General features: G+C 39.7%; 1 protein-coding gene across 1 annotated transcript in view; it reads right to left on the bottom strand.

Moving 5' to 3' along the window:
• Positions 1-16,729, bottom strand: part of NOC3L (NOC3 like DNA replication regulator) — an 18,436-nt gene extending 1,707 nt beyond the window's left edge. Inside the window, exons 1-19 of the mRNA XM_026851083.1 lie at positions 16,470-16,729; positions 15,940-16,066; positions 12,837-12,994; positions 12,670-12,726; positions 11,496-11,626; positions 10,683-10,844; positions 9,819-9,912; positions 9,435-9,610; positions 9,091-9,219; positions 8,503-8,634; positions 8,038-8,118; positions 7,364-7,464; positions 6,823-6,895; positions 6,080-6,143; positions 5,921-5,992; positions 4,799-4,980; positions 4,450-4,578; positions 3,012-3,109; positions 1,086-1,170 (exon numbers count right to left, since the gene is read on the bottom strand). Of these exons, the coding sequence (XP_026706884.1) occupies positions 1,086-1,170; positions 3,012-3,109; positions 4,450-4,578; positions 4,799-4,980; positions 5,921-5,992; positions 6,080-6,143; positions 6,823-6,895; positions 7,364-7,464; positions 8,038-8,118; positions 8,503-8,634; positions 9,091-9,219; positions 9,435-9,610; positions 9,819-9,912; positions 10,683-10,844; positions 11,496-11,626; positions 12,670-12,726; positions 12,837-12,994; positions 15,940-16,019 (2,004 nt within the window). The 5' untranslated portion in view covers positions 16,020-16,066; positions 16,470-16,729. The remainder of the gene's footprint in view (positions 1-1,085; positions 1,171-3,011; positions 3,110-4,449; positions 4,579-4,798; positions 4,981-5,920; positions 5,993-6,079; positions 6,144-6,822; positions 6,896-7,363; positions 7,465-8,037; positions 8,119-8,502; positions 8,635-9,090; positions 9,220-9,434; positions 9,611-9,818; positions 9,913-10,682; positions 10,845-11,495; positions 11,627-12,669; positions 12,727-12,836; positions 12,995-15,939; positions 16,067-16,469) is intronic.
• Positions 16,730-17,996: the final 1,267 nt, after the last annotated feature.

The following is a 17,996-nucleotide window of genomic DNA, read 5'->3' as shown; positions in this document are numbered from 1 at the left end:
ATAAGAGACAGATGGCACACAGAGGAAAATGCAGGACAGGTAGAGTAAAACAGATGATACTGCCAAAACTTGTTAAATGAGCCAAACAGGCAGAAACTAGGCAAGATCCCAAGGTCATCTTCCCAGTTATGTCCATTATAACCACCTACAGACAGTTTGTTCTCTCTCTTCCTCTTCCTTTGTTTCTGCCATATAAATGCTTGTGCATTTCCTTATTCAAGCACTACACAAATCTCTCTCCTGTCTGCTCTTTCCAGTCTTGATCTGTCAGAGCTACTAATGTAGCACCCTAGCAGGACAGACACATCAAAAAGTCTTTGTAAAAGGACAGAATAAGTAAGTACATTTCCAGAAGTTGCTTCTCTAAAATGAAAAAAAAAAAAAAAAAAGGGCTCTAAAGGCTTTAACTGACACTACTGAGTTAAAATTGGAGGCACTAACAAGGTTATAAGGTTTTCATTTTAGGAAGAAAGAAAAGTATCACTTTTTAAAGGACACACTACTCACTGGACATTCAGGGGAGGTTGGCATCTGGAACAGATCCAGAACTGAGGATGTAAAAAGTGTTCACCCATTTCTGCTCTTCATACCTTAGCTCTTAGTTCCCTTCAAATTTACACTTTAAAGCTATAAAGTGACACTAATGGAGATCAGTATCCTTCTGTGTACTGAATCAAAAGCTCTGGAAATCCAGATGTCCTGCCAATGTACCCACACTGAGGAAAGAGCTGGCTTTTTATTACTGCTTTTTGAACAAACATTAGGTCATCATTACAGAAAAGGGACAAGAAATCTGCACTAGGTCACTGCAAAGTGCAAAAGGTAAGTAAAATAATAGCGTCCACATTCATTTTGCTACATTAACTGATGCTGTGGGAGCTGGCACTATTCATACAGCTTTCTGTCTTTCTCTATGGTCAGTGCTATGTTATGCTAGTTAAAAAGAAATACTTGACACAGACAGTACAGAAACCAGAAAGCCAAACTAAGTGTGCTAATCCCCAGGCACAGCATAGTGAGCCAGCAGATATGGGTTATATTGGTGTATCATGGTTGGAAATGGACACAGAGAGCCGAGATGGTACCTTTCTTCTGGGTGTTACTGATGCAACAGGAGGATTAAAGGTCATTCCTGTCATACTGTATGCCTCAAAAAGTTCTGTAGCAGGCCTGTAGCAAAAACCACAGTGAAAGAAAAATGGCATTAGAAGCATTTTCAAATAATGTATCACCAAACCAAAAGCAGCTTCTCCCCCACACATGCCATTCACACACTCCACATGCTTTAAGAGAACTACTCAGAGTAATGAGCTTCACCTGGAAAAGATCAGAAGCCAACAACGGGGAAATGATAAAACTAAAACCAAGTAAAATGCATCTAAATACTAAGTTGGGGGACAGAAGAAGAAATGGGAGACAAGAAAACTGTTCTGTTGGCTTGCCAGAGCTCCAAGCAGTTACTGCTTGCTCTCTACATATTTGCAAAAGTAAAAAAAAAAAAAAGTGATAAAGGTCATCTAGCTGGTAGAATTTGCTAGACTTTCCAACAAGTTCCTTACCAAAGGGTTTTATGAAAATAAGCAGCCATGGGAGAACAGGGAAGACTATCACATGGGAAAAGAACTGGTTAAAACACAGGAAACCGAGGACAGGAGTCTGTGATTAGTTTTTGCAATAGCACAAAGAAAGTATGGATTTCCACATGGTCTGTGCAGGACGTGCTTTACAACACACTCAAAGATGAACTGGAGAGTACCAAGTTAGTAGGAATGAGCTGCCTGTGAAGAACTGCAGATAGACTGTACGAGATGGTCAATAAAATCACTAATTGCAATTTAGTGTGAAAAAAAAAACAGAGAGAAAAGCAATCACAGCTTCACATAAAAGCGGTAAGCTCTGAGCTGACCACTATCACATAAGGAAAAAAAATTCTGTTATGACAGATACTTTCATGGGATTGCGACCTTAATGCTGTTTGGAGTTAAAAAGAAACAGAACAGAACAGAAAATAGTTACATCAATGTATAAATCCACAGATCACCCACATCTCAAATATTGCATCCGAGTCTCCAATTTCCTCATCCTGAAATTCTTGAATTGGTAAAAGTTCAGAAACAGGCAACAAAGATGATGAAAAGTATGTAACAGCTCCTGTCTGGGCCAGATCCCTTCAGCCAGAAGTGATGGTAGATGTAGGGACAATGTGATAGAGGTCTACCAAGTCATGTGAGGCACGGAGAGTGTATGAGAGCAGACTGTTCATTCCCCTCCCAGAACAAGAACCAGGGGCTGTTAAATGATGCATGCTGGCAACAGGTTCAAAACAAACAAAGGTAGGTCTTAACGTAATGAGCCATGGACTCATGGAACCCTTACCAAACAATGCTGTATTTGCAAAATGTGTGCTTTGGTTCAAGGGACAATGAACAGTTTTGATAAGAATTACACAAAGAGGTACTAAACTGAAAATGGTATCAGATTCAGGCAGCTGACCAGGCTGAAACCAGTCACAGGCTAGGACAATGCTCAGAGCATGTGTCTTACATGTTTGCCCTGTGTTTAGTCTTCCTGAGGCATCCAAAGACAGGATGCTGAATTAGATCCTTAGTCTGAACCAGGATGGCTGTTCATATGTTTCAACTTACTATGGACCTCATGCTGCAACTTGGTTTCCAGTTTGCCCTTGACAGCCACAGTTCAGTGACCCTGATACATATTCAGATCAGGCCTGCTACTGAGGAAATGCTCCCATGGGAAGAAAACACACTGCATTTTGAGATTTTTACCCTTGTCACAGCCTGGCAGCAAGACTCAAAAGGAAAAAAAAAAAAAAAAGAAAAAGAGAAAGATAGCCAACATTCTGTACTGGTATAAGAACAAAATCAGTTTGAAGAATGGAATCTTTGAATTTTATGGATAACTATTTTTAGGGATTCCTTTAAAAAAAGTATGAGCAACAGCTTGTTTTTTCAGGGCACCATTTTTAGAAACAGAACTCTTTGATAACTCACCTTTGGCTCAAATCAAGTGAAAGAGCTCCTGAGCCTTCAGTTGGAGCTCCAACAATAAGGTGAGATGCAAATTTCTGCACCGTTGGATGATAATGTCTCTGAAAGAAAGAAGAAAGAAGGCAGCTGACTGAGGGATGAGGGATAATATATTTATCTACGGATTCTCACATTTATTTCCAATTCAAAAGACGGAAGGTCCTGCTTTTGTTTTAGATAAACTGAGCACCTCAGAATCAGTCAGTTTCTGGGGTTAAGTGAACCAGAACACCCAGTCATACATTTATTCAGTAGTACGTCATGCTGTGAGCGTAACTATCCATAGGTAATCTAAATCCTACCACCAGAAGGCAGGAGAAAGAGCAAAAGAAGCTCTCCTGAAGCCCCAAACTCTAAACCCTGGCTAAAATGACAGATCAAGGTGTCACTTGCTCCCTGGAGAAGGGCTGGACTGCAAGGGAACTTAACAGACTGAAAAAGCCTCCAAAGGAGTCTTATTAGGCAACCTACAGTAAGATCCAGTGTAGTACTATCATAGGAGATGTGGAACATCCCCTTTTGAGCTCATTCCTTCCCTGAGCATGTTCTTCCCCTGGAAAGCTACCCAGCAGAAAAGGACTAGGGGGGTTTTAGTTGACAACCGGCTGAATATGAGCCATCAATGTGCACAGGTGGCCAAGGCCAGTAGCATCCTGGCTTGTATCAGAAATAGTGTGGTCAGCAAGGGACAGGGAAGTGACCAGCACCCTGTACTCGGCACTGGTGAGGCTGCACCTTGAATACTGTGTTCAGTTTTGGGCCCCTCACTACAAGAAAGACACTGAGGTGCTGCAGCATGTCCAAAGAAGGACAATGAAGCTGGTGAAGGGTCTAGAGCACAAGCCCTATGAGGAGCAACTGAGGGAACTGGGGTTGTTCAGCCTGCAGAAAAGTAGGCTCAGGGGAGACCTTATCGCTCTCTACAACTACTCGAAAGGAGCAAGGTGGGTGTCAGACTCTTTCTTCCATGTAACAAGCAATAGGACAAGAGGAAAACGGCCTCAAGTTGCACCAGGGGAGGTTTAAATTGGATATTAGGAAAAAATTCTTCACCAAAGGGGTTGTCAAACATTGGAACAAGCTGCCCAGGGAAGTGGTTGAGTCACCATCCCTGGAGGTATTTAAAAGACCTGTAGATGTGGCACTTAGGGACGTGGTTTAGTGGTGGACTTGGGAGTGCTACGTTAAGGGTCAGACTCAATAATCTTAAGGGTCTTTTCCAACCTCAACAATTCTATGATTCCATACCACTGTACCGCAATTCCCATTTGTATGGAATAGGCTCATGTGGGCCAGATTTGACTGACAAGACCTCTGTTCTCTAATTGTGTAAAGCATATAAACATTCAGTAGCTCTTTACTGCTGACTTTTACTTCTCAAATCACTCAGCTACTCACTAACCTGCAGTAAATGCAGCTCCCACAGAGCTGTGTTCTGAGCATTGCAGTGCTCTGGTTCTTCTAGTTCTGGGAGATACACTCCACTGCCTTGAGATTCATTGTCTAGTAAGAGGTCCATCTTTGGGAATGTCTACAACACAAAAAAAAAGGACTGAGTTTTTGCACATCCAATTATAACATGGTTAAGTTACAAGTTCAGGATTCATTCCATGTTATTCAGTCTCAGCTGCATTTAAGGATATTCTGTTTTCATCATTCTTGCTTAAGATGCTTCACAATATTTTGTATTAAATAGTACTTTTTTTAAAATCGATAACCTTTAACCAGTAAGCTAAACAAGTAAAACTTACTTGCATTAATACCCTGTTTGTTGCCAAGATGCTAACAGTGGCATTTGGAAGTACATGAAGAGCAAGTGTGGAAAGTCGCTTTAGGAAAGCGAGAGCTCTTTGCTGGGAAACTTGCTTTCTCCGCTTGGCAAACATGACATCCAGGCACTGGAGCACAATCCCTGTATCATCATTGGTACCACCTCAAAAACAGAATTTCATACAAAGAGTAAATAACCATTCAAGGAATGTACAGCTAAATACTCTGCTATTCACTGTACACTGGAACCTGAGAAACAGCTTGAAAACTAAGAGGTTCAAACAGCACTAATGCAATACAGGCATAAGCATCCATCCTTTTTTGGTAAAAAATGTCCAGCTTTGAAAAGAAAAAGTGCATCATTATTTCTGTGCTCCTTTCTAAGAAAATATTTTTTCATCAAAATGTTTAACATTAGAAGCAGTTAGTGTTTTAACCCTAAATGCATTCATTGTATCTTGTTTTATAAATAAACAGTGCAAAGACTTAGTCTTTTACCCATCGAGATTTGTAGAATGTTTTTTCTCAATCTCTCCTCCTTAGTGAATACACATCTATGAACTTAATTAAAATTATGTTAATTTCAAACTTTATAAATCTTTTTTTCATAAACTATTCAGCTCCTCAGAATTATTAGAAAATTTAAATTAGAAAATTAAAATGTCAGTTATAAAAATCAGAAATACATACCAGAAGATTTTAGAAAACAGAACTTAAATTGAAATTGTTTCTACAATTGTATTAGAAAAATTAGATATTTTTCTCTATTAAAGAACTAGAGAAAAAATAGAGAATTTTAAAATTGCCACTGAAGGAAACAATTATAAGTAAAATACAAACTGAGGATGGGATAAATGCTTATCCAAGATCACATACTTGGCATTCCTTAATGAAATGACATGACTAGAACCTGTTACCGTGTATTGTAATAATAGTTCTAGTATTTGTAGTGCAATAATGCAATGTGCAACTTGAGAAAAACAGAGATTAAACCACTATAATATTTTTCAGAACGCCGGTATCTTAAACCAAATGTAATTGGCATCAAACAAGCAGAATTAAGGTGGTCTAGGTAAATACTGAAAATAAGGATCTGGAGTTACCTGCATGTATGCTGAACAGTGTCTTGTAAAGATGTGTGTAGAATTTCATCGGATCAATGTTAAGAACATCACCTATTAATATAATCCAAAATAAATACCTTTACTCCATTAATTTATTAGACAATATTTTTAAAAAGTTCGGTTTTAAAGATCTCTTACCTTGACCAGAGAGTATATGAAAAGCACTGAGAACACAATGAAGACTCTCACGATAGCTTAAATCCTAAGAATACAAAACTGATTAAGTATCCAAAAGAACATAATTTTAAGAAACTGTATCCTGGGCTGCATCAGGAGAAGTGTGGCCAGCATGTTGAGGGAGGGGATTGTTCCACTCCAATCTCGTGGGACCCCAGCTGGAGTTCTGTATCCAGCTCTGGGGCACCCAACATAAAAAGGACATGGACCTGTTAGAGCGAGTCCAGAGGAGGCCACAAAGATGGGGGGGCTGGAGCACCTCCCTTATGAGGACAGGCTGAGAGAGTTGGGGTTGTTCAGCCTGGAGAAGAGAAGGCTCCGAGGAGACCTTACAGCAGCCTTCCAGTACTTAAAGGGGGCCCGCAGGAGAGATGGGGAGGGACTCTTTATCAGTGAGTGACTCTTTATCAGGGATAGGATGAGGGATAACGGCATTAAACTAAAAAAGGGTAGGTTTAGGTTAGATATAAGGAAGAAATTCTTCCCAGTGAGGGTGGTGAGACACTGGCACAGGTTGCCCAGAGAGGCTGTGGCTGCCCCCTCCCTGGCAGTGTTCAAGGCCAGGTTGGACAGGGCTTGGACCAACCTGGTCTAGTGGAAGGTGTCCCTGCCCATGGCAGGGGGGTTGGAACTAGATGATCTTTAAGATCCCTTCCAACCCAAACCAGAAAAGAAAAAGAAAGAAAAGAAAAAGCTCAACCTACCCCAGATGCAATAAGAGAATGAAGGACAATCAACAGGTCATCAAAAAATTCCACATTTATGAGATGAGCAAACCTTGAATCAAAGAGATTTTTATTTTTACATTATAGACATTATTTGCAAATTCAGTTCAAAGTATTTTGAACTGCCAAAATCTGCACCTTAAAAGCAGAGCTAAATTAAATGCTGAACATTTATTATCTTCACATAGATGGATAATTCAGCCCCCAGCTGTTAATCAGGGCTTCCCTATAGCACTAGTGACATGCTCATGTTCTTCAGGACGTAATCAGACAAAATAATGTAATCACATCACACCCTGCTGGGTTTGCATCCCATCAATTCTATCATGGGAAATTTCACATCACACTGAAACATTTTTAGAAGTAGGTGAAAACTTCAGCAGAGAAATATAGGAATTTCAACAAAGTTGTCAGGGACCATCTTTTCTCACTGCTTATAAATCCCTTTCAAAGTCAAAAATCCCTTTAGTGCTTTATGTCTTTTTTAACACACACAAAAGAAGGTAGATTCAGTTCTTACTTTGCAAGACCTTCTAGGACAGCTGGTAAAAGTGGAGACTTCTGAGCTTTCTTCAAGATTCTAAAGTACGTTACAAATACAATATTCAAGGTCTCTGTGTGCTGAAGAAAACAAAATAAAATACTTAAGCATGGAAAACAGACATTTCTACTTCACTTGAACTCAACTGAAAATGCTTCTCCCTGTCCAAACCTGCACTCAGGCCTTCCAAACCAGTCCTGGCACTGCCACCTCTGCTCTTCTTATGCTGATAAGCTCAAGTTCTGCTCCCTACTCTGCCTCCTCACTCTCCCAGCTAAACAGCCTCCGTTCCCCTCAGTCCATGCCAGCCACACTCCTCCTTTATACCTAAAGGCCATTCTGGGAGGCTGGTAACAGCCATTACATAGTATCACATGGAAGATGGCACCTGGAGGAATTATGTTAATGGACTGAAATACCTTTTTGTGTTGAGAACAAAAGGAAATAGGAACGCCTAAATTGGCCTTGCTGGGTAAACCGAGAAGGATTAGTTTACTAAAACCTAGACCTATGGCACAGGCAAAATGTTTGTAAACTGCCAACATTATCTAGACATGTGGAATGCTGACAGGTTGGGATGGAGACACTTGGTTACAAAAGGGTTAGGAGCTGCTAGTTTGCAAAACCAGGAAAATAATCTTTATATTACTTACCAGTTTCAGTTTTTTTTCCTTACTTTCTGATGCTTCTGCTTCCAAAAGTTCTCGCTCCAGTTTCTCTTCTGCTTTCTTCCACTGAAAACATACAGTTGATTTTAAGAGAACAGATTAAATGTTTCCAACCAGCCTGTATATGCAGATTGCAAAGATACCCAGAGAAGAAATCTTCCATGCTTGGTGAGTTGCTTAAGTCACCCTGTGATACTACAGGGTAACCAGCTCAGATACATTCCTTCCTATTAGAAACAACCAATCAAAGGCATTATCAACACCAGAAAGAGAAAAAAGATTAGGAAGATAACTAAATTCCCTGTAGAACCTCATAAATGTTTAAATACAATGCAAACACTAATCACTGATGCTGAGAGTTAACAATGACAACAGGAAAGTGTAATCATTACTAGAACAAATTGCTACATAAAGCCAATGAAGCAGAGCACGAGAAAGCACATGTCATACCTTTCTTTGCATTCTTGAAAGATTTTTTCTTTTCTCTTTGTAAGTCATGAACTTTTTCTTTGGTGCAATGTCTTCGGAATCTTTTTGTAATTCTACTTCCTTAATTCTTAAGTGAAGAAATACTTTTAATACCTATTGTAAGATAAAATAAATACAGTGAAAAGTGATTGACAACAGAGGAACAGAAGGTAAGAAATCCTGAATTCCATTTCAGCGAGTGCACTTTACTGGTTAAAGGTTCTTCTGTTTACTGTCCTCCTGTTCCTTCATACTTGTATCTCTCATCTTTGCTCCCAGTTCCTTCTGCAGCACTGTTCCTTTCTACCCATTCCTCCATTTGCCTCTCACACTGCAAGTCTCCCTGCCTCACATAACCTATGTCTGTCAGGATCTGCTCTCCTCCTCTCAGTCTCCTTCCTTTGCCCCATATCTCTCTTTCTAACCTTCTGGCTCAGCCCACTCCTAAGATGCCTGTGTTCTGACAGAGTGAGGAAATTCTGCTTGTCTGTAGCAAGCAGCTGCACTAACTTTAACTTTTAGATATTTTTAAAACCATTGCCAGGTGTAGTACAACAGAAAGACTCTTACCTCAGGTCTGACATTGTAATTTCTACCCCGCACAAGGCCAGAAATGACCTTAACTACACCAAGTGAAGCATAGCCCAACTTGTCTTGTTTAAAGAGCTTCTTAACTGCCTCAAAGCACAGTTTAGAAATCTGAAAAGTGAATTCAAACAAATTCTTCTGTAAATGGAAGTCCACGACAACAGCTAACTGATAATACTGATTGTAATTATTAATTAAAAAGTGTATACAGCCTGTAAAATAGTGAAAATATATGGCTATAAGATCTAGATATTGTGGAATAAAGCTCAGAAATGGATTCTTTTTCATGCAGAACAAGAACTCTCGCTAATCAGAAAATCACTTACCATTTTTGATGCATCGTTCATGAGTGGAACAATGAGAACAATAATGTTATTGTGGAAGTTAAAGTGGGGTAAGGCCACAAGCAGCTCGCACAGACATTTCACTGCTATCTCTGCTAGACCTTTATATGCTTTTAATGAGATGACATTGCTTTTCTTCAACTTCCTTTGTTTCCAATCTGCACAAAATATTATTTTTAGTGATTACTGTTCAGAATGCAGGGGAGCTTCTAAATATTTAAATTTTTAGTTATTGCAGGCATTCTCCTGCTTACTTCATGCAAGTACTATTTCAAAGAGAGCAGGTAGCATTCAATCAGAGGAGGTAAACTGTGATGACACAAACATTTTGCATTTAGTACAAAAAATGGGAAGTGTTTATTGTACCTTTAATTGTTTGCTCCAGATTTTCCAAGTAAAATTTATACTGGCTCACAAGGCCTTCTTCAAATTCTCTCAGTTTCTGAGTTTCTTTTTTCACCTGTAAACATAATACAAATGAAATTTTATATGGAGACCTAAATCCTAGTTAATTATGAAAAAATATAGTTTTAAAACAAATATCAGATATCCAAGTAGTTTTTTCTTCTAGACAGACATCCCTAGAAATGTATTAAAAATAAAATATTTCTACGTATTTCCATACATGTTCGTGTGTTCAGGCCTTTTCCAACTAGGCCTATTTCATTTACAGAGACTTAAGTCAAATTTTCAACTAAATGTTATTTTAAAGCCATGACTCTAAACTGCACTACCTATATTCAAGAAACGTTCTAGAGAATCAGTTAGAAACAAGCTCCAGAAACAAAGCTACTCTGCATTTGTTCTGCAAACTGTTGAACACCTTTCAAAGAAAGCTATGCCAGTTAGATGACAATGTTGCATAATTTGATTTCTTTCTAGTTCCTTTCAGTGTGACACAAAACACAGTCTTATTCCAAGGTTTATGATGAAAGTCACCCAGGTTTGGTATATTACTTTCAGTAAGCTGCTTACATATGCTATTTTTCCCCTCCATGACCACCAGCATGTCACCTACTTTTGAAGGAAGTACAGAAGAATTAAAGGTTCAGAACAAAGACCTCTGCCCCTGAAAGTGTCGCAGTTTCAGAGTTTCCACTAGTACTTGTGTATTTGTCACCCATTGCTCAAAACTATAAATTCATACTAAACAAATTAGTATTAGTATTTGGCATAACTTTAAAAAATCTGAACTACCACAATACTCTATAAAGAAATTTAGTATTTCACCTTGGTAGCCTTTTCTGCTTCAGTCAGTGGTCGAATTTTATAAGAAGGTGCAATATCTTTGAATATCTCCATCAAAGAAACCATGACCAGCTTCCGAACAATCACAGCCACATTAGGATCCTGTTCCATCAGCATAGCACGCAGCTCCTTCAACTTTTTAATCTGATTAAGAAGCAGATGAAGTCATCTGAAGACCACCCACAAACCAATGTACAATACAGATTTCAGCAAAAGTTTGCCATGAGAAATGTGCCTCATTTTTAAATACTAGAAAGAGAAAGCCATTAACTCAGCAGCTACTCAGACACTACTTAGCAGTGCATAAAGAGCAAGAAATGCTAGACATTCCAACAAAATTTTTATCTTGGGAATATTCAAACTATCCTGCTATAACAAGCTTGAACAGAATCATAGAAAAAAACCAGCATATCCTGAAACATTAAGAATTATCAGATATGACCATAAAATCAGAGCTTAAATAAGCGTCATGCTTAAGGAACAAGGTAGTCTAGACAGGAAATACCACTGACAGTATTATTCCTAAAACCACAAGTATTCAGAGGGACAAATTACTCCTGACAGAGCAAACACTATCACCTGGATATTCACCTGATTCAAATCCTTTGTACCAACCTATGGCAATAGTTCCACTGTTTGCAACCCCCTGAAAAGTGATACTACACTGACCCTTTTCCTTGTTCTACCCATGTATTTTTCTGCTTTTACTACTGTTTGATCACTTCATCCCTTTTTTTATTGAGTTACTGCACAACACAGGCACACATACATGTATGTTAGGTAAATGCTACCTACATTGTTGTCTGGCTCAGAGAGAATGGCAGATGCTAGGGCAGCTATGTGCATCTTCCTTTCCTGCAGCTTTTGTCTCCTTTGAGCAGCCATTTCCTCAGGAGTGAGAACAGGCAGGGGTTCTTCACTGAAGTCTAGCACAAGGTGTGAGTTAGAAAAGAGGGTCACTAGGGAAGCCACTTGACAAATACCATATTGCAACTACAGTTCTAGATATTGCATTTCAGATGGGTACCACAGTAACCCCACACAAGAGTAACATGCAGTTCCACAGTAAAAGAAGCTCTCAGAATGACCTTGCTTGAGCTTACATTAAACCAGAGATTAAATTTTCCTCCACTCTAAAATCTTATGCTTGCAAAAACAAATGGACCAAATGCTTTTCAATCTGTAAATGGTATTTCCTAAATACAGTGGGAACATAGAAACTCAACATATGACCCCAACTGTGTCAAGAAAATGCAGTGCTCTGCAATTTGCAGCAAATAACACACCATTCACTTTTTATTTTAAAAATACAATTCTTTAGTGTTTTCTGAGTATTATCTTGCTACAAGTACGTCTTTCCCTAACTTCAGGTTATATTTAGAGAATGATGACACAGAAGTGGCAGTTACAACTGCAACTGTTATTTGAATATGACTCTTCATTGGATAGCAAACTGCAAATCAAAATCCAAATTTCTCAGTATTCTGATGTTTTAAGTAAAAAAATTCAAAGACAAGGCCAGACTCTCAAAAGCCTACAGAAGTCTGTGTCCTGAACTGCATTTCAAAATTACCTCAGAGTAATCAAACTAGAAAACCAGCATATATTCTTTAAGATCAGGATTTCCCTTCTCACTAGCAAAGATGAGACAAATGATACAAGGAACTTCGTGCAAACATCAGTTCCAGGTGAAAATCAGAATCATTTTAAAGAAAGAGATTCTGAAGCCAGCTGTTCCTCAGGTCCTGGGATCCTAGCAGGTAAGAAAGCAAGCTCTGAATCACTGTTATGCTTTGGGGGCAACGTGGTAATGAACATACTCAAAACCACCCTAAACAAAAATACACTTAAATTACAAACTTCCTTAGGGAACAGCAAAGTACTCTTCAGATATGTCAGTGATCTGTAAAAAAACCCAAACCAAACAAAACAGAAGAACCAACAAAAGGTAGACATGATGTTTTATTACCCTCTGCTTCCTCCATTTCTTCTGTATCCTCTTCTTCATTCTGTGCAACATCGAGAACTGCAGAAACAGACTGTTTAGTGTCAAGCATGTAATAAACTCTGTGGAATTTTAAAAAATAAATTATATACAACTTGGCTACCATACCAATTCTAGAATCTGTGTCTTACCTGGCTTCTCCATAGTTTGAGGAATAATGCCATCCTTGTCTTTAATGGGAAGCAGATGGATGAGTTCTTTTTCTGGCTCAGTCTGCATGCGTCTTGGCACCTTCTCATATTTGTCAATCACACTTTCATGTTTTCGTTTTTTGACATGAACAGGTTCACTGAAAAATACAGGGCAAACTAAATGACTTAGCTATCTAGTTAGACAAGAACCATGTATGACAGTATACTAGCTGGATTAAGTGTCTGCACTTAGAATGCTAAGTGGAATGTTTGAATGTGTTCACCACTGACAGCACCAGTCACCACTGAAACAATGCAAATGTGTATCTGTATAGGATCTCTGAATTCAGGACAATACAGTGCTTCCCATCTCCTTTTTACAGGAAACTAAGTGTGAAAAGAGCAAAGACAAAATGATTTAGTTAATATGGCAGGTCAGCTGACTTGGTGAATTTTGAAATGTAAATGATATTATTATGTAATTCTTATAATTATTGTACTATTATATTATCATATAGTATACTGTATTATTATTTGAGTGGAAACACGCATGCAAAACGCTTGCATTGGTTTTGAATTTACAAAAAAAATAATTAAATGGTGTAACAGCTTATAGTACTAGCACACTATGAAGTGTGCTATCCATTTATCTTATTAAAAAACTAAAAGCAATGGATGAAGAATCACATTATCGAAGCCACATGGTCTGTCTTATAACAGGAACACTGCTTTTGTTCTTGTAAGGAACAGAGTTTCAACTATGGACATCTGAAGGACTTTGAAAGCTCTGGGCTCAGAGACTGCTAGAGTTCAGAAAGTAAGAATCATTGTATCAGAAGTATTTTTACATCCTGGCATCTATGCAGATTCCCTGCACACATGACACGGCTACCCTACGCATACATTTTAAGGACAGTGCACCAGCCTCAGCCTTGCGGTCCCTGTGCAGGTCAAACCTTTCCCGTGTACCCAAACTGCACTCAACAAGCACAGGCATTCTACATCTCTGTGATTGATCTGTTGAGCATGAATAAAATACAGCTGCTGTGAAAACAGGGGAAATTCTGGGTCATACCAGACATCTAGAAACCCTAGTCCTAGCTGATGGGTTTTGAGATGGCACTGCTCCCATTCATGTAGCAGTAAGGGACTTAGGGACTCTTCAAAATAAAGCAACAGTGAACAAATCAGATGAAGCTTGTAAAGCCAAACATCCTTTGTAAACATGATTTCAGCCCTGAAATATTAAAGATTTTGGAAAAGAATACATCAAATACAAAGACACAAACCAGCACCTATTAAGAGCTCAGTACAGCCTGTCTCTCACCTAGACCAGAGCGCTGTTTTACCTGCCTCCCTCCCCACTGTGCTCCCCCACGGCATGAGCAGGTGCTCTGGCTCAGCTGAAGCTCACTAAAAACTTACCCCAAGCAGTCCTGCCATGGATTCCACCAGCAAGCAAGCAGGACTAGGACCCTCTCACTGGACAAACATTCCAATGTCTTCCTTAACATGTCCCACAGCCTCACTCTCCCCTACTGTGCCTTGACCTCCCTTGTGACACTTAACTGGGATATGATGAGTGATCACATTTTTGTTTATCCCTGTTCTGTGTTAACTTTTACCACTATTACCATTCCTTTTCTAATCTGCTCCGTGGGAAAGCAAGCCTGTGTCCCACCCCACTCTCCAAGGATAACAGAAACAATGCAGTGTGGTGTACCACCCTTTCGCAGGGTGTGCTCCTAACCTGCACAGATGTATATAAGAACAAAGTATTTAGTCTGACATGAACACGTAATTTATAAGTGAGGTAATATTGGACAAGTTCTTAATAATTAATATAGTTGACTGGAGTAAAGCAGGTTAAAAAGACAAATTTTCCAGTTTTAACAGAATGGTATGAAACCTAGTAACAGTCAAACAGGTAAAAGATCAACTACTTCCATTGTGGTTTTCCATCATTCTAAAAATGCCTTATAATGAATGCAAGACACATAGAACTGCATCTTGCAAAATGTCACTAAATAAAAACACACGATAAATTTTGAGTTTTACAAGACTTTATAAACTTATTTGATGCTCAGTTAGTCTGGGGGGAGGGGAAGGTTTGAAGTAGAATTCTTTTAATTCAAGAACTTGCAATGTGGCTACAAGAGACCATACAGCAGAGTACAGCACAACTGCAACTCTGGAAATAAAAAGGCATTTACTACTTTCCTTAGAAACTAAACTAAATTATTGATTAGTAACTATAATCAGCATTAATAAATTAATTTGTATTGAATTTAGAAAAAAAAATGATAGAAGACATATTCTTTCTTCCTGAAAACAATAAAAAATAGGTTTTGCTCATTTCAACATTTAGTCTGAGAAAACCACTCCAGAACTAAAGAAAACTAAAGTTCACAGGGAAAATTAAAATCACCTTACAGCAGCTAGGCATACAGTCTTTTCACATTCATCAAAAATGGCAAGTCAAGATTTTCAAACTATCATGTAACCAGACTACTCTGTAGAAGTGTATTTGTAAAGACTTACAATTCTACAACTAGGAGCATCACCCTTCCATGTATTTCTTCACTGTGAACTCTACCTAATAACTTGCTCCAGAAACTTGGTAGCAGATTTTTTGTATTAATATTTTGATGTTGCATGTATTTACAGACATGGCTTCCAGAACTTTTTTTTTTTTTTTCCAGCAACAGTGCAATGCAATGTGGAAAGTATAGTGGCCCAAAGTCCAGGGAACGTCCTGAATACTCCATATTGAACCATATTGAAAAAAAGACTCTGTACACAGATTAATGCATTTCTTTAAATTTAAGGAATGCTACTCATCTCACAGCCGGGGACCTCACGGTAAGGAACACTGTGCAGAAACAGAATCCTGAAGGTCAGGCAGAGCAGGTGAATGTACTGATACACATCAAAACATTAATAGCAAATGTACTGACAGACTAAGGAAACACTACACTGAAACTGTGAAGAAACACCACACTGAAAGTGACCTCCTGATACATATATTACATTACATATTAATTACATATTAATCACACAAAGCTGAATTAATACAAAAAATAGACATCACAACACCACTCACTCAGAAGAAAGATCTCTGGTTAAAAAGGATGCTTTTTGAGCCAAATCCTCCATTAATTTTAAGTCATCTTCATCCATCATATCCAGTGGAAGAGCATCTTCTTCCTCTTCTTCCTCCCGTTTTTCAGCTATTTTAGAAGATGATGTATATAGATTAAGATCCTGTACATATATCCAAACTTAAAAACATAACCCTGCCTACACTTGTGAGACCATTTTACATATTTCTTTAACCTGAAGCTCATTAACCTTCACGAATGTGTTTTGTGTTATCCCAGAAAAGTGTTCCTTTATTGTGACATCCAAAAATGATCACAGCAAACACATTTTTACCATCTCCAACTGTCAGATATTGCTGCCACATATTTTTCGTAACTCTCCCTTTCTTTCCTTTAAACAAGAACAGCAATTATTTGTACACAGAAAATGAAATGTTGTTTTCTTGATATGTAATTTTACAATATGAAGGAGCAGGATATTTAGTAACCTTCATACCTTTTTGCTTACAAAAATAAGTGAGCAAACACTTACCAACTTGCCTTTTCTTGCATTCTTCCAATGGGAAAGGTTTTCTAGAGATAGCATCTCTGACAGCCTCCCTTAGCTTCTTTTGTTCTTTTCGATACTTCTTAGCAGCACTCTGCTGCTTGTACTGTTTATTTTTTAATTTGTTGTCAAGTTTTATTTTACTAGTTCTCAGTAACTTGCGAAAGCTTGGAACTCGTTTTGTGTTTTTTCTCTAGGAAACAAACAGAAAACTACAAGTAACTGGCCTGTTCATAGCCTTTGTAGAATTCATTCATTAAGTTCATATTTCTATGAACAACGTGTTTCTTCCAAACAGTATCATCAGTTAGCTCCAAATTTACCCAACTGCGTTACATTTTTGAGAAGAGAGACCTGCAAACTGACAACTTCTTCAATAAACCCTAGGACCATCACACTTAGACACGTGAACACTCAAAAGTATGGCAAACAGATTGTTAGGGCACAGTTTGTTGCTCTATGTGCTCCCAAGCCCTCTGTCTCCTCTCTTCAGGATGCCAATCTTCCCCAACAGACAATAACGTAAAAGGTACCTTAGGGTACCTAAGGAGAACTCCTGCCCCATGCTGAGCTTTGGCTCTCTCCTGCCCAGACCCACCGCTACCAGTAGCTGCATGGACAAGACAAGGCTGCCCGCTGCAATGCTCAGAGCAATGTGATGCAGAAGCTGCGTACGTGTTACAGGTGCCAAAGCTCAGGGAGCCACAGTGCTCACGAGAAAGAGGGCCCAGGGAAAGTCCCGAGGTGCAGATCAATACAGGCACCCTGTGCCAACACTGCAAACCACACCTAAGAGTGTTCAGGACGAAATGGATGCAGCACAATTTACCTACTGAGGGGCACGGGAAAGCAAAGAAAGTGGAGAGAAAACCAGCCATCGTATTAGAGCCGTGGTAGGGGAAGATGCGTCCCTTTAGTAAGGGGACAAGTAGCTGGACCAGCGTGGGGCTCCTCGAATCTGGAATTTTTGTTCAGTTGACCTTCAGCTTCCCTTTTTAGTTTTGATTTTGGGAAAGCGCTGAAAAGACAGAAGCAACGCTGAGGCTAGTCCCTGTGCCATGCAGCCGACACTGAGCTAGAAGAGCTACAGCCAGCCATGCCCCTGCCTGGAAGTCAGCTCGGGCTCTGCTCCTCCTCCCGGCCCGGGCCCTCGGCAGCCGGACGCGCCGCAGACTACCCGCTCTCTAGGAAAGCTCCAGGCCACGCTCCTCAGTGCGACGAACAACCGTGGTTCGCTGCTTCCTCCACGCCTTAGTTTTGGCAAAATCACCTTCGCGGGGTGAGGACGAACCTGCGTTTTGCCGGGAACCCGCTGCTGAAGGGGCGGGCTACTGCCCGCTCTGGGCCCGTCGCATTCTACCACCCGCCCCCCGACGCTCGGAGTTCAGTCGTTTCCTACAGCCCCGCGGCCGCAGCAGCACCGGGAAAACCGGCTCGGCCCGAGGCGAGACGGAGCCAGCGCAGGAGAGCAGCCCCTTCCCGAGGAGCCCGCGGCGGAGGCCCGGGGGCCTG

Source organism: Athene cunicularia, assembly GCF_003259725.1.
Source record: "Athene cunicularia isolate RWA chromosome 6 unlocalized genomic scaffold, athCun1 chr6_part1, whole genome shotgun sequence".
Taxonomy (NCBI): domain Eukaryota; kingdom Metazoa; phylum Chordata; class Aves; order Strigiformes; family Strigidae; genus Athene; species Athene cunicularia.
This window is presented reverse-complemented; position numbering and strand designations above follow the sequence as displayed.